This window comes from Trachemys scripta, chromosome 2 (assembly GCF_013100865.1).
Source record: "Trachemys scripta elegans isolate TJP31775 chromosome 2, CAS_Tse_1.0, whole genome shotgun sequence".
In the NCBI taxonomy this organism is placed as follows: domain Eukaryota; kingdom Metazoa; phylum Chordata; order Testudines; family Emydidae; genus Trachemys; species Trachemys scripta.
In genome coordinates, this window is record NC_048299.1 from 160,941,005 (window position 1) to 160,963,729 (window position 22,725).

A 22,725-nucleotide genomic window follows, 5' to 3' on the forward strand; every position below is an offset into this window, starting at 1 on the left:
GGCAGGGAGCTGCCGCAGGGCTGGGGGTGGGAGGGCGCAAGGTGGAAGTTTCGCCTAGGGCGCAAAACGTCCTTGCACCGGCCCTGCACCTATGCCAAGGGGGTTAAATAAAGGAATGGGTCTTCAGATAGCCTTGTTTTTCAAAGCGGTCTTCTTCTTTTCTAATTCACTACCTTCAAAAGGCTGTTTCAAGTTGTTTTCACTAAAAACCTTGGGGAAAAACATTTTCTTAGTCAGGGTTTAACCCTGACTAAGCCTGGGGTGCTTTTGCATGCTTTTTTTTATTACAACACATACAAAAGGGCTGTGTCTTCATTTAGGCATGTCTTTTCAAGTGTTTATTCCTCTACAAGCCTTAATATAACTTTCACCTCTATTTGTTAAAAAGTGGGAAAAGAAACAAACTCCTTCTCTGTGATCCACTAACTCACAGAGGCTGCTTTGCTAACAGGAGCTTTGCTGCAGCTTCTATTGTTTTTACTAAAAAAAAAAAAAAAACTCTGTTAGTTTAAAACCTAGGGATAAACTTCTAAAATTGTTTGTTACTAAAAGCTTATGGTTTTAACTTTTATAAAAAAAACCCTTTGTAAAAGGGCTACATGGTGAAAAAAATGCTGGGGGTCTGTTTCTTTAGATAAGGATAAGACACTTAAAAGAGGGGGAGGGGGAAGAGAAGGGAGATGGCTCTTGTTTAAAATCTTAAAACTCTAGGATTGGGTCATGAAAATGAATTCTATGACACTGTTGTAAAACAAACTCTGATCGGTCCAATCCAAAGGTGGTAATAAGAAGTCTGAAAGGGTCTGAACCCAGAAAGTTGCCTCATTTTACTGAAAGACTGAAAAGGTAAGCATTCTCTCTCTCTCTTTCTCATTCTCTCTCTGATTCAACCATGTGCTGTCTATCTTTGCCCTTTGCAAAGGGGGCTTTCTTTTCCCTTTTCTTTCTTTTAACCTCTCTTTTTTCCTTACTCTACACTGGTATTGAATAGTTTAAATGCTTTTCTATTCACTTTTTTACCATGGGCTTACTAAACAGGCTCTGCCTTAGTAAATTCCCTTTTTAAACCTAGTTTTCAATATTATTTAACTTTTACATTTATCTCAAAAATTTCTATTCTTTAATAGCCTACCAAACTAGGCCTTTACCATCATCTCTCCTTACTCAAACACACTAAAAAGCTCTCTTCTTTCAAACTAACTAACCCTTTAAAAACAAAAATCTTTCTATTCTTTCATAACCTACCCTTTAAAAGCCTTCTACCTCCCCAAAGAACCTTTCTGTCCTTTTTTTCTCTAAACCGTACTCAGACTTTCTTTTTTCATCTTTACACTCTCTCACTTTCTTCTTTCAACCCTTTTCTCTCAGTGTATCCAAGCACAAACACACACAACAATTCCCCTAGTCAAAAAGACTCACACACACACAAATTTGGTGCCAGCGGAAATGGGGTGGGAAGGCGGGACATAAGCCCTAAATGGGGCATGGAAATTTGTTAAAAATGCATGGTGATGAATACTAGGGTTACCATCTTGCACAGTCCTGGAAAAACAGGACACTCCAAGGGGCCCCGGCCCTTCCCCAAAGTCTCCGCCCCCTCCCCTGGATGCTCTGCCCCCCTGCTCTTCCCCTTCCCCTGCTTCCCGCGAATCAAATATTCGCGGGAAGCCTGAAACAGGCAGGCAGGCGGGCAGCAGGTAAGCTGGGGCTGCGGCGGGGGGGAGGGGCGCAGGAGGCGCGGCCCAGTCCAGCCCCTGTAGCCGAATGGCAGCCAGCCAAGAGGCTCTGGCCCCAGCAGCTCCAGCCCGGCTCAGCTCGGGCCCTGGGGTGCCGGCCCCGGTTCCGGTCGAGTGGCCCCAGCCAAGCACCCCGGGCCCCAGCCCTAGCAACTCCAGCTCGGCTTGGGCCCCGTGGCACCGATCCCAGCCGAGCAGCTCCAGCCCGGCCCCGGCCGAGTGGTGCCGGCTGGTGGCCGAGCACCCCCAGACCCACCGGCCCAGGCTGAGTGGTGCAGGCCGGGGGCCAAGCACCCCTAGCCCTGGTCCCAGCAGCTCCGGCCTGGCTCGGCTCGGGCCCTGGTTTCGGCTGACCAAGCTTGCAGCCGCCTTCTCCCGGGCTCTGGCTGCTGCTGCACTGGGGAGAGCAGCGGGAGCTGGGAAAGTTGGAGCCCGGGGAGGAGGCACTCCCCTTACCATGCCTCCCTATTTTCCTGGACATATCCCGCTTTTTGGAAATTCCTCCCGGACGGGGATTTGAGGATCAAAAAGCCGGACATGTCTGGGAAAATCCGGACGTATGGTAACCCTAATGAATACTATCGAGCCGTATACTACTCACTGTTTATGAAATGGAATTCTTATTTTCTGGCCAGCCCTTCTTGTGAGATCACCTACTTTATTCAGCCTCTTATCACTGCCAATTTTTCAGTGATCACCTTAGAGAGGTTCTGCTGCTTCCTCAAATTAACCAGGAAGCTTTCTTCTCTCTCCTAAATCACCTCCTTCTCCCCCACCCCACTTTTTTCATCTCTGAGAATTCCACTTTTCTCCCAGGCATTCAAGCCCAGAATCTCTAGTTTATTTTTAACTCTTCCCTGTCCTCATCTAGGCTCTTTCCAGATCATTTCGCTTCTCCCTTTGCAACACCTCTAAAATCCATCCCTTCCTTTCCATGGCTATTGCAAAAATTCTTTCCACACCTTGTTATCTTCTACCTTGAGTCCTGCTACTCTCTGACTCATAGTTCATTTTTTGCACATCATGATAATACAGAAAAACTTCAAATAGTAGAACACCCCCAAATATCTACTAAAATATCTTTATTCCAGTCCACATTACATTTTGTGGGACCAACATATGTTTGATATATGTAGCCCTGTCCTTATTAGAATAATTGAAAAGCATGTTTAAATAAATTTTAAATAAATAAATTTAAATTTTAAATAAATAAACAGACAAGGATCTGTTTTTTCCCAATGTGTGCTACTGCCTCTTTTGTTGAACTACTCTATATTACATAGAAGCCTTTATACAAAGGCTTTATATGATGTATTAAGAAATATTTACAGTGATTTAGATAGCTGGTAAAAGTCTGTATGTGATTTAAATCTGATATTAAGCACTGGATTTAAATTTGCTTAGAGCATTTTGACCTTTCTGTCTTTCTGGCAAATTTAATTTAATGTAAGACTAGCTTAATGTCATTCATAGTTTTCCCAAGAGAAGCCATGAGACATTCCAAACCCTGTTTTAAAACTTTGGACCAGATCCTGACTTAATGTAAACCAGAGCTTCAATGTGCCACTGGTGCCACTTTACATAACCTGGCCCATTCTTCTTGTTTTGTAAGACAGTAGCAAAATGTCACTCTCCTTAGATATTCTGGTAAAAAACCTTTATCTTTTCTTAGTCAATGGATCAATTAAAAACGATACACCATGAAATACATTTTTCTATTAATCTTTTTGTGTGTGTGTGTGCAACACTGAAACTGTTATAAGTGTTTCATTTTCAGTAAATGAGACCCATATGCATCTCCGACTTGTTGCTTTCGTGGCTGACACTGATTCAAGACTTGTGAATAAGATTGTGGCTAACCGGGCTGATGAGCGAGTGACAGTCCTTTCTGCATTGAGAGCATGTGTAGCTCAATATTGAGGAAGGGATTACAGTCTGTGCCCACTGAATCTGCCACTATTGATGACTCGGTCTTTGGGCCTTAAGATCCATATGGCAATTAATCTCGAACTTAGTAACACCGTTGGTGACTGCTGCTCGCCAGCATGAGCTATCTGTTTATTGACAACTTCCAGCCATCAATGTCAATGTTGCACTGCTTCAGTGCATGCTGGAAGAGTTTCTTCAGGCTGCCTTGTATGCAGTTACCCACTTTCACTTCGCCGTACAGCAAATGCATTCTCGTGTCCTCGATCCCCAGCACATGACCTGCTTAGTGTAATTGTGATGTATTGAACATGGTTTCAATCCCTGTGGAGTGGCTGCATCCCAAAACCTCATTATAGATAGCTTCATCCTGCTATGTGATGTGGAGTATGGTGCACAGATGTCATAAATGGAACTTACCTAGAAGCTTGATGTTATGCTTATAGCAGGTCCTGATCTCACACATTGGACAGCAACAACCACTTTTAGCCTGTTTGAAGCCCAATATCATGTTGCTGCGCAACTCTACCAGGCTGCCAAATGATGAACTGGCTTTGTTCATGGGACTTGTGAGCTGCTTGTCTATAGGAGCATCAATATTCTACCATATAAACTATTTAAAAACATGTGGCTATATTTCAAGGGAAAACAGACCCTGCTGGGCTAGATTTTGTTAACTTTACTCATCCCATTCAGCACTTACCCATCTAGTTCCTCTGGCTTCAGTGGTATTACTTGTTGAAGTGCTATTCATTGTGAATAAGGATTGCAAAATAGGGCTCAGAATTGTTTGAGCTAAGCAGGTTCTTGAGGAGGGTCCTTCATTTTCAATTTTTCAGTCTCTTCAATCTGAGCACCCAAGGACCCCCCAAAAACCATTTTTTCCTTCTATTACTCCAAAGCCACATACTTGTTTTAATCCTGCTCTCCTATATTCCAGCTTTTCTTGTGAACCACATTCCAGCATCTTCTGTGCTCCAGGTAAAGCCCCAAAATATCGTATTGTACCTGACATTAATATTTAAAAGCAGGTACATACCTTCAGCTAATATATTTGATACTTGGTCAGGCCAATGGTCCCTCTAGATGAGTACCACTGCCTGACAGTGGCCAGTATGAGAGCTTAAGGAGAGTGTACAGAACAGGACTTCCAGCAATGGCACAGCAGCTTTCATTTCTTCTGGGAGGCTGCACCGGGAATGGCTGCCAAGGGGGATGTATTGTACCGAGGTCCATGTAACCTAGATGACCTATACTGTATTATGGATTTAAAGAGGAGCTTGTGTAGCAGTACATGTCCAAAGTTAAGCTGGCTCTGGAATGCCCTCTGAACTTCGAGGGGCTAATTACAATCTTTTTGCACAAATGAATAGCAGGTGTATATTTTTGTACTTGCATGTTTAACTACCTGGCTTGCCCCTGCAGTAATGAAGGTAGACAGTTGCTAAGGGTGAGTCGACACTATGGGCTATATGGCAGCACAGCTGCAGCAGCATCATAGTGTATATGCTTTCTACATGCACGGAAGGGATTTTTCCCTCGCTCTAGAGGAATTCTTCCATTCGCCTAGCCATATCTACACTGGGGGAGTAGGTTGGGTTAATTATCGCATTCAGAGATGTGGATTTTTCACATTCCTGAATGATGTAGCTAGATCTAAATGTTAAGTGTAGACCAGGGCTAAGGTTGGTGACAATCTGTAGGTGCATTTTTGACAGATAGAAATTATGCCTGCACAAGAACACATTGAACTCCTTAAGTATTTCACTGGTAAGCACTTTTTTCTAGCCCTCGAATTATTTTTGTGGCTGTTCTGTGCATTGTTTCCAATTTTTCAATATCCCTATAGTAAAATGTGGTCACCAGACTTCATCACAGAATTCCAATACTGGCCTCACCAATGCTGTACACAGAGGGAAAGTCACCTCCAATAATATTAGCCAGGTAAGACGTATTTATATATTACATAAAAATACTTGATAGAGTTCTATTAACAAGTGCAAGGTTTTCTTTATATAAAAATCATACAAATGCTTTATGTGGATTTCACATTTTATAATACTATGGAAGTTTAATGATGTAATGCACCAAAAGTAAAGTTTAGGCCTAGTAAAATTTTAATCATGTATTTCTATTTATTAAAGAAATATGACTTTTACACTTTATTTAAAAGCGTGCTCTGAGAGGTCAATGATAAAAGCATAGACTAACCTCCGATTTTCTTATTTGAATCAAAATTAGGTCCTCATGCTTTGAAAAATAATTACCTTCTAAGGAAATATTATTTGCTGACTTCTTCTCATTATTTAAGATATAGAATCAAGTAAAAATTTTGCAAAGTCATGTCTAAATTACACTGGTCTACAATTTTTGAGGAAGTTGTCTGCTTCAGAGATAAAATGTGCTATTTATTATGTATTTTGATGTGCTGAATTCAAATATGACAATTAAAACAACTGATTGGCTACTGTTTCTAAGATATTTAAGTTTTTACATTTTATGTCTATGTATATTGTGTAGATAGTAAAGTTTTAATCATAAATTGTAAACCTAGGTCTTTTCATGTGTTTATGGTTGCTTTACATGATTATTTCACCTGTCCTGTTTATGTAACACTTCAAAAATCAGCAAAAGGGTTATATAAATAAAATTTATTATGAAACAAAAGGCAAAAAACTATTATGTACATAGTTTAGTCCTATTCAGTGTCTACTCGGCACTTCTTGGCTTGTCTCTTGTATTCATTAAATGGAGCATCTCTTGTCACTGTCCAGCAATAGTCTGCAAGCATTGATGGGCTCCATTTGCCCTGATAGCGTTTCTCCATTGTTGCAATGTCCTGGTGAAATCACTCGCCATGCTCTTCGCTCACTGCTCCGCAGTTCGGTGGAAAAAAATCTAGATGAGAGTGCAAAAAATGTATCTTTAGTGACATGTTGCAACCAAGGCTTTTGTATGCCTTGAGGAGGTTTTCCACCAACAACCTGTAGTTGTCTGCCTTGTTGTTTCCGAGAAAAATTTATTGCCACTAACTGGAAGGCTTTCCATGCCGTCTTTTCCTTGCCACGCTGTGCATGGTCAAATGCATCATCTTGAAGAAGTTCACGAATCTGAGGACCAACAAAGACACCTTCCTTTATCTTAGCTTCACTTAACCTTGGAAATTTTCCACGGAGGTACTTGAAAGCTGCTTGTGTTTTGCCAATGGCCTTGACAAAGTTCTTCATCAGACCCAGCTTGATGTGTAAGGGTGGTAACAAAATCTTCCTTGATTCAACAAGTGGTGGATGCTGAACACTTTTCCTCCCAGGCTCCAATGACTGTCGGAGTGGCCAATCTTTCTTGATGTAGTGGGAATCTCTTGCACGACTATCCCATTCGCAGAGAAAACAGCAGTAATTTGTGTATCCAGTCTGCAGACCAAGCAAGAGAGCAACAACCTTCAAATCACCACAAAGCTGCCACTGATGTTGGTCATAGTTTATGCACCTCAAAAGTTGTTTCATGTTGTCATAGGTTTCCTTCATATGGACTGCATGACCAACTGGAATTGATGGCAAAACATTGCCATTATGCAGTAAAACAGCGTTAAGACTCCTCTTCGATGAATCAATGAACAGTCTCCACTCATCTGGATCGTGAACGATGTTGAGGGCTGCCATCACACCATTGATGATGTTGCAGGCTACAAGATCACCTTCCATGAAGAAGAATGGGACAAGATCCTTTTGACGGTCACGGAACATGGAAACCCTAACATCACTTGCCAGGAGATTCCACTGCTGTACTCTGGAGCCCAACAGCTCTGCCTTACTCTTGGGTAGTTCCAAATCCCTGACAAGGTCATTCAGTTCACCTTGTGTTATGAGGAGTGGTTCAGAGGAGGAGGATGGGAGAAAATGTGGGTCCTGTGACATTGATGGTTCAGGACCAGAAGTTTCATCTTCTTCCTCGTCTGACTCAAGTGAGAATGATTCTGGTGCATCAGGAACCGGCAGTCCTTCTCTGTGGGGTCCTGGGCGTATAGCTGATGGAATGTTTGGATAATTCACAGTCCACTTTTTCTTCTTTGACACACCTTTCCCAACTGGAGGCACCATGCAGAAGTAACAATTGCTGGTATGATCTGTTGGCTCTCTCCAAATCTTTGGCACTGCAAAAGGTTTAGATTTCCTTTTCCTGTTCAACCACTGGCGAAGATTTGTTGCACAAGTGTTGCGGCATATGTGCGGGGCCCACCTCTTGTCCTGATCTCCAGTTTTGCAGCCAAAATAAAGGTGATAGGCTTTCTTAACCATAGTTGTTATACTGTGCTTTTGTGATTCAAAACTCACTTCACCACAAACATAGCAGAAGTTATCTGCACTGTTCACACAAGTACTAGGCATCTCTGCTCACTTTGGCTAAACAGAAATGTGTCCCTTTGCAAAATCAAACACTGACAAATAAGAGACCATGACACTGTATGATTTCTAGAGCTGATATAGGGCAATTTGTTCAGCAGAGTGATGTAAGTTTCGTTATGATTGCATCATCCATGACTTCTAGGAATAACATGATGCAATTCATATCATGTATGATGCAATAACAGCTTCAGATTGCATCATTCATTGTTTTGCCTAAAAAGCAAGTCCTGTCCATGCCCAGTCATAGATTTATTCATAGATCCAGTCAAAGATGTATTTTAGTCATTTCTGGTTTAAATTGAGATCCCTTCCCTTTATAACTCACTTATCCTCTGCCATTCCCAAGTCAAGGGTCGTATATACTGACCCAATAGCATATCTTGAAAACTAGAGCCAATCAATAATTTTAAGCATCATTTTCGTTCTCAGTGACCCAGAATTAGTAAAGTTCGACTACATTTATTTCAGAAGCATTTTGGCTGTAGAGCAGTGTTATCTGACCCTTGCAAGTAAGAGAGGGTTTTGAATAATTTCCGAAGGAAGTAAAATGGACATCTTGTTTCATTCACATGAAGAGGATGTGGTGTCTGCTTTACGTGTGGTCCAAATAATAAAATGCAGCTCATGTTAAATGAATGTGCTAATGAAATATAAGCAACTGCATTGTGGGGAGATTATAAGGAAGAAAGAGAAGTTAATGACATTAAATACTTTTTATCAATTCTTTTCTCGTTTTAGGCTAGGTGAAAAGAACCATAGAAAAGGGATAAAGTCCCTTTCCCAGGAGGCTCCTACTCCAGAAGCAAAGCTAGGTCCAAAATGGCTCCGAGCAGAGTGTGTGTTTTGGAATGGGTTTGAGATGGGCTAAAGAAGGAAAGGGTCATACTATGGCTAGGAGGGGGAATAGCCAAAGCAGACCTGTTCCCCATCAGTTATGTGCCTCATAGGGGCCATTGCAACAGGTACACAAGTTAGAACATCCCTGAGGGGTTCCTTAGCCTGTGCTAGAGGACAAATCTGCCCCTGGTAGCCAATGATAGGGGAGATACTAGCTGCATCTTTTCTGTGCCTAAACCAGTCTCTGCTTTTGCCTGCGGGTGAATCTTTCTCAGTCACTTACGGCAGGTTTCACAAAACTTTATTGGTAACTGACTTGTCCATAATAAGAACTTTATGAAGTGCCCTTTCTACCCATTAATAATGTTAACGAATAGAAACAATCCCATACCATAACAGGAAAATGTTGATAACACTTGCAAGATATTTATGAATAAATCCAGTGCATGAAGTACTGACAGTTAACAATTACAGTGGCCTTTAAAATAAAGTGTTATCCCTCAGACACAGCTGCACTCTGTCTGCTATTAAATCAGAGGGGAAAGAAGTGCAGGATTTTGCTCATTAACTTGTCCCACTGAAAATCTATTTATGCTCATGCTTTATCTTCCCGGAACTGAGAGCAAGTCTGAAGCACTCGGCAGAATTTTCATTTCTGTAACTGAATGCGTGCACTGCAGTGTTTTCCTCTTGAGCATGCACAGCACACGTTTGCTTGATGAATAGTGCTGCTGCCCGACTATAGTGTTCCTGCTGCCTCTCTGTGATTGCTTTTGATAAACTACATAGACGAATACTTGAAAACATGGGAGGACTACTCTTTTGCTTCCCTGTGTGTGTGTGTGTGTGTGTGTATACAGTTTAACAAATAAACATGTCAGTGGATTGAATCGGATCAGATGGATCAGAATTATTAGGGTTTATAAGGAACTACTGAGACAAAAAGCCAGAATGAAATGAATACATCTCTGAGGTAAGTCGTAATTGCTTGTGCTAATTCATCCTACAATAATTAAAATAAGAAACTAAGTAGAACTATTAGTCATATCCTGCTCTAAAAGCTCCCTTCAGGGGTGCTGGAACAATTTTTATAGTGGGGGTGCTGCAAGTCAAAACCATGTATTTGGTTGTTACTTCTTCAAGACACGGGTTTCTGCTGCACCCCCAGCTCCCCTAATTCCAGCACCTGTGATTCCCATCAATATCACTGGGGTTTCCATAGGCATAATCTTATGGCTGAGTAATTTGACCTTATATAATTACCTTTTTAAAGAAAAAACGTAGAGCCAAGTATCTCTATAGGTGGTGTGATTAATAAATTTAATAATCTTGGACACTATGATCATAGTTAGAATGTTGCCCTTTCCCCCCAGAGGCAGCTACAATTGCTTCCAGCAATTTTAGTCACTCTGAACTTTAATAAAGCAACCACAACCTCAAAAAGAAGCAGTGGATAAATTTAAATGAGGAAAAGAGTATGATCTTAGGGTCAGAGTGCCCATTTTCACTTTTAAGCCCCTGCCCCTTTACATCTGGGAAACTCTTAGTCTGAGCTTTTCCTTGGAATACATGGTCTGGAAAAGCCCCTATTTGTTGAATAGAGACTGGACTGGAGAGATCACCTCAGGCATTAAGCGTAAAGAGCCCTGTCGCTCAATTGGACTGCCCCAGAGGCCCAGAATAAGAATGGTTATAGCTCACCTTGAACTGTCGTGGTTTAAGCCTCTGTATCTAGGGTATTTGCAACCTTTCCTCTTCTGCGAGCCCTAGTGAAACACCCTTTCTCTTAGTCACATGTCTGAGTGGTTATTGGATCCCACCAGGACTAGCACCTACAAGGCCTAGCTACTGAAGCACCTATAGTATTTGCCTGCAGGTTGCGGTACACCTGGCATTCTACTGGCACCATAGTTATTTGGTGTACTACATGTGATGGAGCATACCAGGCCCATTGAGGCCCCCTGCTGGAGGCCTCATGGTCCTACCACACCCTTCCCCAGGAAAGAAGCCATAAAGGTGGGTCCTCCAGGACTGCCTAGAAAAGCTGCAGGGAGGCAACCAAACAGAGTGTAGCAGGCTAAATTAAAAGGAGCTACAGGGGTTGAGCTACTCAGTTCCTGGCTGGGACCAGATGAGTAAGGAAGGGTGCTTCTTGCTAGAGCTCAAGGGAGAACCAGAGGATGGGTTCTGGTGGCACTGGCATTCAGTGAGGAAGAAGAGGAGTTGAGAAATTCAGCTCTGAGGTAAGGGTGAAGAGGAAGAGGCTATGTGAGAAGCATCCAGGGAAGGCGGCTGCAGCAACTACAGCAGCATGTGGAACCCGAAATAGTGGGCAGGCCTGAGTTCCTCCCCACCCCCAGTAGTTGCTGGGGAAGTGGCCTAAGCCCCAAGAAGGGGATAAGACTCAGTACCAAAAGCTCGAGAAAGGGGCTAGAATTTGAACATGACACCAGACAACCGCTGAGGACAAAGTCTCCAGGGAGAAAGCTGGGGGGTGGGGAGGGCACAACTTGATACCAGGGCAGGCACAGACTTAAAGCTAGCCCAGAAGGGGCTGAGGAGTGAGCCCAGAGACAGGGCTAAAGACATTAACAAGGGCACAGGGACGAGCCCTGTTGGGCCTTTTACCCTGAAAGTGGTTCATCCATCTTTTCACCTATTAATTGAGTGACTTAGTTGGAGGGCCTAGCCCCTGAAGACCCACCTGACAAGGGCAACAGGGGACACCGCAAGCAGAAAGAGCAAGTGCAGGTTTGCACCCAGGAGGCTCTCATGAGAGGTGAGTGCACCCGTCACATTCCATTACTGTGCAGCCTCGATATTTACAATGTCATCAGGCTATTTGCTGCTGTTTGGACTGCGTATAGTCTTTCCTGTCTGGATATATCTATGCAGCCTGCAGCAGTGAGCCTCGGTTGACAGACTTGGCCTCACAGGGCTTGTGCTACTGCATTAAAAATAGCTGTGTAGACATTGCAACTTAGGCTCTAAAGTCTTGGAAGGGGATGGGCTTCTGAGCCCAAGGTCCAACCTGAGCTGCAGCATCTGCACATTTCATTTTAGCCCAGTAGCATGAACCTGAGTCTTTTGACCCGGGATGGGAGACTCACAGCCCTGGGCTCCTGTTTGCCGTGTAGCTGCATCCTGTGTGAATTGGTTGTTTGCTCTGATCACCTCTTATCCCCTTTCCCTGGACATCCTTCCACTTACCTCCTCCCTCTCCCTGCCCTCCATGCTCCACCTGTTCCTCTCACTATCTCTCCTTTCCTTCCTGATATCCAGACTAGTTGCTGCAATTAATCTTAACTTTACGGATGAGCTTAATCTTGAGAATATTTACATTGTCCATGGAGATAATAAGGGATGGGGAGGCTTACAGCAGATGCTAAGAGGCATGCACACTGAGATCAGCCCGAATAAACTTGTGCTCAAGATTATTTCAAGGTGTGTTCCCTGAGCTGTCTTCAGATAAGGGGGAAACAATTGTATCTCCTTCTGCAGCTGTGAAAGATACACCTATTTCTAATGATGGAAGCACCCATGTGGATAATGCTATATAAAGGCTGTTCACTCCAATATGTATGCCACAGCTTTTAGGAAAAGCAATAGAAGACCTTGTACATACCAGAGTGAAGGCTACTCCCTCAGGGCTTGACGGCACTCTTCCAGCACAAGCCTGCAGTGAAGGCGCTGCAGAGCTGCACTGCATCTGCAAAGCACAATGCTTCACCAGGCCCTCCAAGGAAGTAAGAAGTAATCACTCTTTAGGAGGCTATAGCACTCTCTTCTACCTAGTCAGCACTGTTGGCTGGTGCCAAAGGGTAGCAGGGCAATGGTCTCATCCTCTCCACCGGGTGGCTAGTACTCAGAGAGTCACTAACAGGGTGAAGTCTCTACACTCGACTCTTTATTACTAATAAATTAGAGGGATAGCTCAGTGGTTTGAGTGTTGGCCTGCTAAACCCAGAGTTGTGAGTTCAATCTTTGAGGGGGCCTGTGACAGGGTCGGTAGCTCACCGCTGTGGCGCCTCCTCCTGGCCGCTTCGGGGAATTAGTTTTGTGTCAGTAGAGCGCCCTCTTTGGGTGGCTTTCCGCCTGTCGTCGCGCCTCTATGGGGTGCACGGACTTGCATTGCTCCCGACGTCGGCGTCCTCTTCCGGAGCACTGCCCTCCGACAGTGTCCCTCTGTCCAATCACACCCCCTTCCGGGGGGGGNGCGCACAGCAAACAAAGGGGGGAAAAAGGGGGGGGGGACTCAGGCCCGCCCACTACTCTGAGTCCCGGTCCAGAGGCCCTCGTGTGACAGTCTCACTGTCCTCCTACTCCTTACTCCTCTAACTATCCCTCTGGACCGCTTCCCCAACAGCCCTTCACTACGCTAGGCCTCCTCCTCCCAGGCCTGCCGCCTAGCAGGCCATGGAGTAGGGCCTTCTCCCACTCTCAGGCTGGCCTGCACTGCGCTGTCCGAGGTGCTAGCCTCCCAGCTCTGGAGACAGACCTTCCCCTCTGAAGGCCTGGGGCAGACTGACTGCTCCTGCTCTGGGCAGCCTTTTATATGGCTAAGCCGGGCTCTGATTGGCTGGCTCCAATCTGCCTTCTTATTGGCTCCCAGTAAGCCCTCTCCTGATTGGCCGCGCGTCTACGCAGGCGCCTAGGCCTGCCGCAGCCCAGTCTCTCTAGGTGTGGGGTAATCGCCCCACCACAGGGCCATTTAGGAATCTGGGGCAAAAATTAGTCCTGTTTTGACCAAGGGTTGGACTAGATGACTTTCCAAGCCTGATATTCTATTTTCTGTCTAGGAGACATATTCATTCCAGATAGCTAATAAAACATGAAATGCTTCAGGAAAATAAGACAGATGATTAGTACCACATACTGGTGATTCTTAGATGGTAGGACCCAAAAGGACCCCTGTGATCATCTAGTCTGACTTGCTGCATAACACAAGCTGTAGAATTTCACTCAGCTAGCCCTGCATTGACTTCAATAAATTGTAGCTGAGCTCCAGTGTACCTTTTAGAAAGACATCAAGTCCTTCATTTAAAGACCAAGTGATGGAAAATTTAAGTAGGATCAGCATTGTTCTCATGCAGGAGCAGTGTATACTAAACTCTGCAAGAAATGCATTCTCTATGCAAAAGATTTGACCTCAAATCTGAGCTGTAAACATACATGCTTCGTGGAGTTTACCCAGAGGTGCATCCCACAATGAAAGCTCCCAAAGACGCTGTGCCTGATACAGGTACGTGCACGGTGCTTAATGGAATGCTACACTTTTGAAAGTCCACGGCCCCCATACTGTGCCTGGCCAGCTCAATTGGCTGGTGCAGAAGAAGGAGGAGAAGCATGGCCATATGTCTATACCATCCTTCCCTCCCTGTTTTTTCAGTGTCGGCTATGATTCTCCTTCCTTACACCTTATTATCATGTTTGCAGTCCTCTCCACAAACACTTTGATAACACATTTTATCAGATGACTTAAATATTCTAATATAGGCATTTAAACAATAGTTAAATTTATATTAAGAGTGAAGGAAGAAGTAGGGATATATATATATATATATGCATTTAATTTAATTTCCTGGTTTAAAGTAAAAAAAAAAAAGTGTAGAAATGTTGGTAGGAAAATGCTCACTGCACAGGAGTAACAACCACATGAGATTAAAGGTAGGGAAGAATCAGGATCTTCACAACAAGGCAGAAACTAATTGCTTGATTTTGATCTCTCTTGCTCTGGTGTAAACCAAAAAGAACTGAAGAGAAGTCTGTGAAGTTACCTGGGTATAAGTGATTCCAGACACAAAAGAGAACTGTTTTTGGTAAAGCTTTGAGTGGAAAATGATAGTTATAACTGAAACTGTTTGGCAATCTTAACTCTAGTTCTTGTTAATAAGAAAACACTATAATACAGCTCCCTCACATGCTTTTAAGTATGCCAGAACCTATATCAATCTGACCTCAGACTTCCAATCTGTTTGACATGAAATCATACCCCTGCTGCTGAGTCATTCTACTATAAGCTGAATTTGAGTTAAAATTGTTATGGGAAAAGCCTAGAACTGCTATTTAAAATGTGTTTCATTGCCATTCTAACAAAATATTACCAGTCTCCCATACATCCCTTCCCTACACCTGTCATCATGCCAAGTGTCTGTTGCCTTGAAGGACAAAGTTCCATTTTCTATTCTACTGTCTGCGACTCAGTGGTTCAGCTTTTCCAACGTAAAATAATGATCAACCAATTCAATTCTCTGGAATGGGGACATTTTCCCCCACCACTCCCTTATTCCCAGTCAACACTTCTAAACCCCTAATTCCCCCCCATAATGCTATTGCAAACACTGCCATATATTTGCACACTGTAGGGAACTTTGAACTGCAAGGACAGTCTTCATTTTGTATCTTTTTTTGTACCACCGTGAGCACATTGCTGGTATCTATCAAATTAAAAACTTGTGAATTTTCTAGTAATGGCTGTCTAGTATCAGAGGGGTAGCCGTGTTAGTCTGGATCTGTAAAAAGCAACAGAGAGTCCTGTGGCACCTTTAAGACTAACAGATGTATTGGAGCATAAGCTTTTGTGGGTGAATACCCACTTCGTCAGACGTCTGACGAAGTGGGTATTCACCCATGAAAGCTTATGCTCCAATACATCTGTTAGTCTTAAAGGTGCCACAGGACTCTCTGTTGCTAGTAATGGCTGTAAACCTAACTTTCTGTTTTTACTGACTGTAGTAGATAATAACAAATCCATTATAGGATCATGCTTCACATCAACACTTCCTTTGCTCTTTATTTACTGTATTCTGGTAGTGTCTAGGAGCCCAGGCATGGACCATGACCTCATTGTGCTAGGTGCTGTACAAGACAGAACAGAAACACAGTCCCTACCCCAAAGAGCTTATGATCTAAATATTAGGCAAGAGACAAATAGTGGATACAGGTGGCTGAGGGAATAAAATTCCCCTCCATCATCCTGCCCTATTGCAGAAGGGCATTCAAGCTCTAGTTTCTAAAGTCTCCAAGCCTCAGGTGAAACAGAACACTTCAGCAAACCACTGTTAAGGAGCCAGAGCTATTTGTTGCTGCTGTTAATTCTCTTTTCTCCAACAGAGAAGAGAAAATGGAACTGTCACTTAGAAGTAAATAAAGCAGCTAAATGTTTGTGGGTTTTTTCCTGACAGAAATATAGCATATATTTAAAAAATGATTTTAACCAGCAGGCATCTTAACACAATCATTCATCATAATGGATGCAGGACATGCTGGTTGTTTGCTGACACTTTCAACAAGTGTCAGGTTATTAGAATGGAATATTACCCTTTCTTTTAACACTGAGTTATTAACTCAGCTAGCAATGGCTAGGAGCAATACTGTACACGTTCAATCTTTACTTATTCCCATCTGAATTCATGTGGCTGGTCATTATTTAGCACACTGTGAACCTTCAACATAAAAATTAAAAGCATGTTGCTGAAGTGGCATCAGAATAAAACTGCAGAACAAACATGGACCCTTCTCTGTCCTTGGATTTATAAATTTAGACTTCTTTTCTTGGAGATGACTAGCACCCTTCCCTTCTCTAGCAGCCTCTTCTTCAGTGACCTTAATTATCTTTATTCTGTAACTATCTTTTCCATCCTTAGACTATAGGATTTCAGTCTCTGGGGCTTCCTGGACCACCACTAGTGGCACAATAGCCACAACCGAAGGAGAGCGATGAAGCCAGTAGTGGCATCGACCGCATAGACCAAATTAATATCCGACTTTAACTGTATCCCTTAGAACCTTAAGATGAGAGAGGAGTTAAAGTTACATTATTTGTATGGTGAAAGGTACAAATGGCTCACATGTGTAGGGTTCATGGATGTTGAAGCACCCAGGATGAAGTTCCCCATAGAAAGAGTTAAAGATGCCATGCAGTTGTTGCATCCAGAAAGTCATGAAGAGCAGCATGTGGGTTAAAAAGCACTCTCCTTTTGCCAGGGACTTTAGACCTCTCTAAGTTTCCTACTATTGCAGAGCAGTTGCACAAAAGGAGGGATAATGGGCACCGCTTTTCCAGACCATGTATTCCAAGGAAAAGCTCAGACTAAGAGTTTCCCAGATGCAAAGGGGCAGGGGCTTAAAAGTGAAAATGGGCACTCTGACCCTATGAACTCCTCAATGCCAACTGGCAAAGGGTTCGTTGTTCTGTAACAGCACTTCCTGACAGCCCTGACATACTCACTACACCTAACACACTGCTTTCATAGTCACCTTTGTCCAGCTTGTCCTCATCTGGCTCTCCACGAACACAAGTCGACACCACACCATTCCGTTTTGTTTCGAACACATTCTTTCCATTTCTGGCCAAAGAGTTTTGTCATGGGATCAGCCCAGCATGTTTTTGTCTGCCCAGTGGTCGCTTGTGGTCACTGGGGATCCAGTCACTGATGCAGGTTGTCCACTGATTGTCTTGCCTGCAGACTACACGACCCACCCATCTCCGCTTTGCGTCGTACATCGCCTGCACTACATCGGTCACCTCTGTATGCCTTCTGATCTCATTCGGTATGTGATCACGGAGTGATATCTTACACATTCACCTTTCCATCATTCTCTAGGTGACAGTGAATTTTTCTTCCTCCACTTTCATTGTTGACCAGCTTTCCGCTCCATATATCATTGCTGGCAGAATGGTGAAGTTAAACAGTTCTTTCCTTTTCCTCATGGGCAGTTAATCATCCATTAGAGACGTCTTTATTTTGTTGAAACTCGCCCACCCTGCCTTTCGCCTCCTGCTGCATTCCCCTTCGAATGAGTTGTCTCTGCTCAGCTGCTGACACAGGTAAATATATTTGTCGACCTCCTCAACTCCTTTCATAGTATTTATTCAAAAAGTGTCCTGTAAGGTATCAAATGAAAGCTAGTGACACACTGGTCATTAATATCATTGTGAAATGTATGTATTCACACTTTCTGAGAAATTACGTATACTGCTGATATTGTACTTTAAAGTCTGTAACAAAACAAAGCGAGAAATAGGTATCTGCAAGATCAGAGGGAAGATAGTTATCTTTCTGTCCTACATAAAGTAATCATTGTGAACCAAAACCAACGGGAGTTACGTTTGCACAGCATGTAATCTGGAAAAGCAAGTAACATAGGAATGAGAAGACAACCTAGCAGAAGTACAGTAGAGAATAAACAACACCCTGCATTTCAAAGGTCTTCTGGATTATAACAGGCTGTGCAAGGACAACACCTCATTATCCATTTCACTGAGGAACAACCAGGGCCTGCTCCAGGCACCAGCTCAGCAAGAAGGTGCTTGGGGCGGCCAAGGGGAAGGGGCAGCACGTCGGACTCTTCGGTGGCAATTCGGTGGCAGGTCCCTTCGACCCTCTCGGAGGGAAGGACCTGCCACCGAATTGCCGCCGAAGAAGAAAGCGGCGCGGTGGAGCTGCCGCCAATCGCGGCTTTTTTTTTTTTCCGCTGCTTCGGGCGGCAAAAACCCTGGAGCCAGCCCTGGGAACAACCTTGGTGGAGGCGGGTGATTCGTGATCATTTGGATCTGACTGAAAACTAGCAAGCTCTGCAGAAAGGCTTACAGGGTGAGAAGCTGCTGTAGAGAAGGACTGTAATCTGTTAACTTTAAGTTTTTAGTCTCTAAAATGGCAATGGGACCTTATGAGGTTTCTACAAAACCGCCTGTGGGCAGTTTCTTCCCAGTGTTCTCCAAGGAAACAGGACATGTGTACACTTTGTACATAAACTTAATATAAGAAAACGTAAGAAAATACTGGACTCCACATCCCAAATGGGAAACTAATTCACCAAGCCCCAAAATATGATTTTTGCTCAGTACAGGGCACTATTTAAGTATTTGTTTTAAAGTGCTTTTCCTTAGCTTCCCAGGCTTCTCAAAACATTTAAAAATACATCAGATCAAAGAAATACAAATCCAAAATGGACAAAGATGTTGCAACATATCAACCCCTTTATATTGAATCAGCCTTCAAAGTGACTCCCTCCCCATCTATTGCACCCTGGCAGAGGGCCCTGAATAGTTTTGGGTGCTGGGAAAAAAAAAAAGAATAACAACTGCAGAAACTCAACCATTCCCCAACCTCTGAAAAACTAAATGGGCCTTTCTTATTTATATTTCAGGAGCACCTAGAAAAACCAAATGAGATGAAGACCAATTGTTCAAGACTCTGTACATACACTAGTAAGAGATGTTACTTGCCATAAAGAGCTTACAACTAAGTAGACAAAAACAAAAGATCGGGAGGAGAAAGAAGAGCACAGACCGGTGGAGTGACTTGCTTACAGACATACTGCAGGTCAGTGACCGATAGAGTGACCAGACAGCAAGTGTGAAAAATTGGGACGGGGGTGTGGGGTAATAGGAGCCTATATAAGAAAAAGACCCCAAAATTGGGACTTTCCCTATAAAATCGGGACATATGGTCACCCTAGTGACCGAGCCAGGTCTCCTGAGCCACTGAACCAAGCTGCCTTGCAGTGTGCCCAGGAAATCACCATATTTCTGGATTGGACAGGATGTTGAGCAGGGGGCAGGGGGAAGGCTTGAGTTACGGACCTATGTGGAAGATGCTCTGCCACCATCATTCTTTTAAACCGCTGTTTGCTCAGGAGCCTCTGATTACAACAACAAAGGAATTACACAGGAAGAGCTATAGTCTGTCATGTAACCAGGTTCCATGTATGTATTTTTTAACATAGTTGAAGCTTGCAACTATGTTATTTAATATTGAGGGTGGATTTTTGTTTGTTTGTTTGTTTGTTTGTTTCCACACTGCATGTTACAGGAAATGTGTTTGGTATCCCTATTCGGTGAGCATAGGTCAGAGACTAGTGTGTGCGGGTCAGGTCAGGAAATGCTGTAATGGTACAGCAATGTGACAACAAAGGTCCACTTTGCACCACTTGTAGGTAGAAATGGATCCTGGAGAATCCCCCCCTGGTCAGGGGACCTCTTTGCTGGTGGAAGCAGATAATCCACCTCCTCACAAGTTGCCCTCACCCTATCACTGATCTATATGGCAGGAGAGCTGGGGTTGAAACAATGACTCATTCACACACCGCTGAGGCTTTGAAAACTTGGCCCCAAAATAACAAATCTATTAAAAGAAAATAATTGAAAATCACCTCTGACTTCCAGTAATTTCCCTAGAGGCTGCCAGGTTTCCCATGCAACTGTTCTCTGTGCTGATTAAAATGTTAGTAATGCCATCAACCCTTGACGAGGAACACAAAACCCTGAACTTTGTTCTTTGTACTTCAGGATAAAAAGTGGAACAAAAATTCCCCTTACCAGCTCACCTTTCGCAGAAAGAGTTGGTAACATAACTCCCAGTGCATCATGCTTAAAACTTTACAGCCAAGAGTGAAATCAATGTATCAGCTAAAGGCCTATAAAATATAAACCATGTGCTGCTAAGATCATTCATGAAACTGCTTTAGCATATCCTTACATTGGTGAGATAGATAGCCAGTTATGATTAAAAAAAAATCCTTGCTTTCTGGCAAATAATAATAAATATCCAATATGAGCCACAAGACAAAATAAATGGTTAATAGCTGATTTCAGACCTCAAATCAGACAGTGTCTAAGATTAGTAAGTGCAACAGTGCCCTCTACGTCTCGTCAGTTCAAGCACATCTAACAACGTATTTCTAAAACTCTGATGAACTTGGAATAAAAATATTTATACAGGGTGGTAAAGTTTTTGATGCACTATCTACACAAAAAGAAATTTGGTTTATAAAAATAGTTGTCCACTTCAATTACTATATATTATATTATCTGAATCTTCATATTTAAATCAATCATCACATTTAGAATGAGTTATTTGAGAGTCACATCCTTAAATTTCTATTTTTTTTAATTAAGGCAACGCTCTTTTTATCTCAGTGGGAGATTGCTTGCGTAAAGAGTGAGTAAAAAGAGTGTGGGACTCAGGATTTGACCCTATAGCTTATGTGAGAAAACTGATACCATCAATCTCAGATCATAAGATTTACATTTCTTACTAATTTTGGTACAATAGTCCAATACTTTTTGTATATGTACATTGGAGGAAAGAACAGACTGCCACGTCCAAGAGCCAAGCACCAGTGAGAGCAGGAAAATCATGGAACTTTCGATTTGCATCTCTCTCTGAAAAGTAAGCCAGTACAGTACGGTGTACCGGTAAGAGCCGGTTCACAGCCGACCGTACCAGCAGTGGCCGGGAGCCCCAGGGCTTCGGCAGCAATTTAAAGGCCCTGGGGCTCTTGGCCACCACTACCATTTTGGCACCAGTAGCTGGAGCCCCAGCCCTTTAAATTGCTGTCTGAGCCCCGGGGTAGCGCTAGCGGCGGCGGGAAGCCCTGGGCGCTTTAAATTGCCACTGAAGGGCTGGCTGGGGGAGTCTGGCCACAGCCCCGCCCCTTCCAGTTGAGGCCCTGCCCCCACCTTGCTCAGGACCCTGGCCGCTCTGCGTACTGGTAAGTCCCTTAATTTACTTTCACCCCTGGTCCTCATCATCAGGTAACGGAGCAGAACAGCTGCACTGGTAACACTGCTCTACAGCCAAAATGCTTCTGAAATAAATGTAGTCAAACTTTACTAATTCTGGGTCACGGAGAATGAAAATGATGCTTAAAATTGTTGATTGGCTCTAGTTTTCAAGATATGCTATTGGGTCAGTATAGACGACCCTTGACTTGGGAATGGCGGAGAATAAGTGAGTGATAAAGGGAAGGGATCTCAATTTAAACCAGAAATGACTAAAATACGTCTTTGACTGGATCTATGAATAAATCTATGACTGGGTTTGGACAGTACTTGCTTTTTAGGCAAAACAATGAATAATGCAATCTGAAGCTGTGTAGCGGGGTGGCCTGGCTCCCAGGCGTCCCTGGAAGGGACGAGCCAGAACAGCCGCCAGAGTGGGCGGAGCCACCACCGTCTGTCTCCGCCCCCCGGAAGTCAAGGGGCGGGACAGGAAGTATAAAGGCCAAGCCACAGCGCTCAGTAGCTGGCCGGCAGCGGGAGAGGACAGACGCTGGTGCCCGAGCTCCCGCGGGCCTGAGCCTGCCGAGAGCCCGGTATCCTGAGGAGGACTGGCCGAGCCTGCCGAGAGCCTGGTATCCGGAGGAGGACTGGCCGAGCCTGCCGAGGGCCCAGTATCCTGAGGAGCGGTCTGAGCTTCCCCCCGCCGAGGGCCCAGAGGGAGCGACAAACCTACCTGGTGCTCGGGGCCCGGAGGAGCCCACGATCTGGGACACGGCAGACGAAACTCAGGAGGAACAGGTACCCATGGAGGAGGAGATGGGAAGTGGCCCGGGGATAGTAGACCCCGAACCCATGTCAGTGTGTTGCGGTCAGGATCCCCACTGACTGCACGGCAGACGGACTGCTGCGGATAGGGCCCCGGGCTGGAACACAGTGGAGTGGGTGGGCCTGTGTCCCCCCCTGCCACCCCGCGCCGGGTGGCAGTCTCTCCTCCTCCTTGTCTAAGGGGCTTGGGCCTCTGACAGACTATTTGTTTGCTGCCCCGCCCTGACCTAGGGCCTGGGCTAACCCAAACTGACCCAGCCCCTGCTACAAGGCCTGGGCCGCTGATTGACTATTGGTTTGCTGCCCCGCCCTGATCCAGGGCCGGGGCTGTTACTTGTGTGCTCACTCCCTGCATAAGGGCCTGAGCCCTGAACTGTTAATTGTGTGCTCAGCCCCTGCCTAAGGGCCTGAGCCCTGAACTGTTATTAGCTTTGTAGCGGGGCGGCCTGGCTCCCAGGCGCCCCAGGAAGGGACGAGCCCCACCCCG

At 44.3% G+C, this 22,725-nt stretch overlaps 1 protein-coding gene across 1 annotated transcript in view; it reads left to right on the forward strand.

Annotated features, from left to right (window-relative positions):
• The first annotated feature begins 778 nt into the window (after nucleotides 1-778).
• The window catches only part of LOC117873065 (glutamate decarboxylase 1-like), a 101,934-nt gene continuing 79,987 nt past the window's right edge, over nucleotides 779-22,725 (forward strand). Inside the window, exons 1-2 of the mRNA XM_034762070.1 lie at nucleotides 779-846; nucleotides 19,058-19,233. Coding sequence (XP_034617961.1) covers nucleotides 19,126-19,233 — 108 coding nt within the window. The 5' untranslated portion in view covers nucleotides 779-846; nucleotides 19,058-19,125. The remainder of the gene's footprint in view (nucleotides 847-19,057; nucleotides 19,234-22,725) is intronic.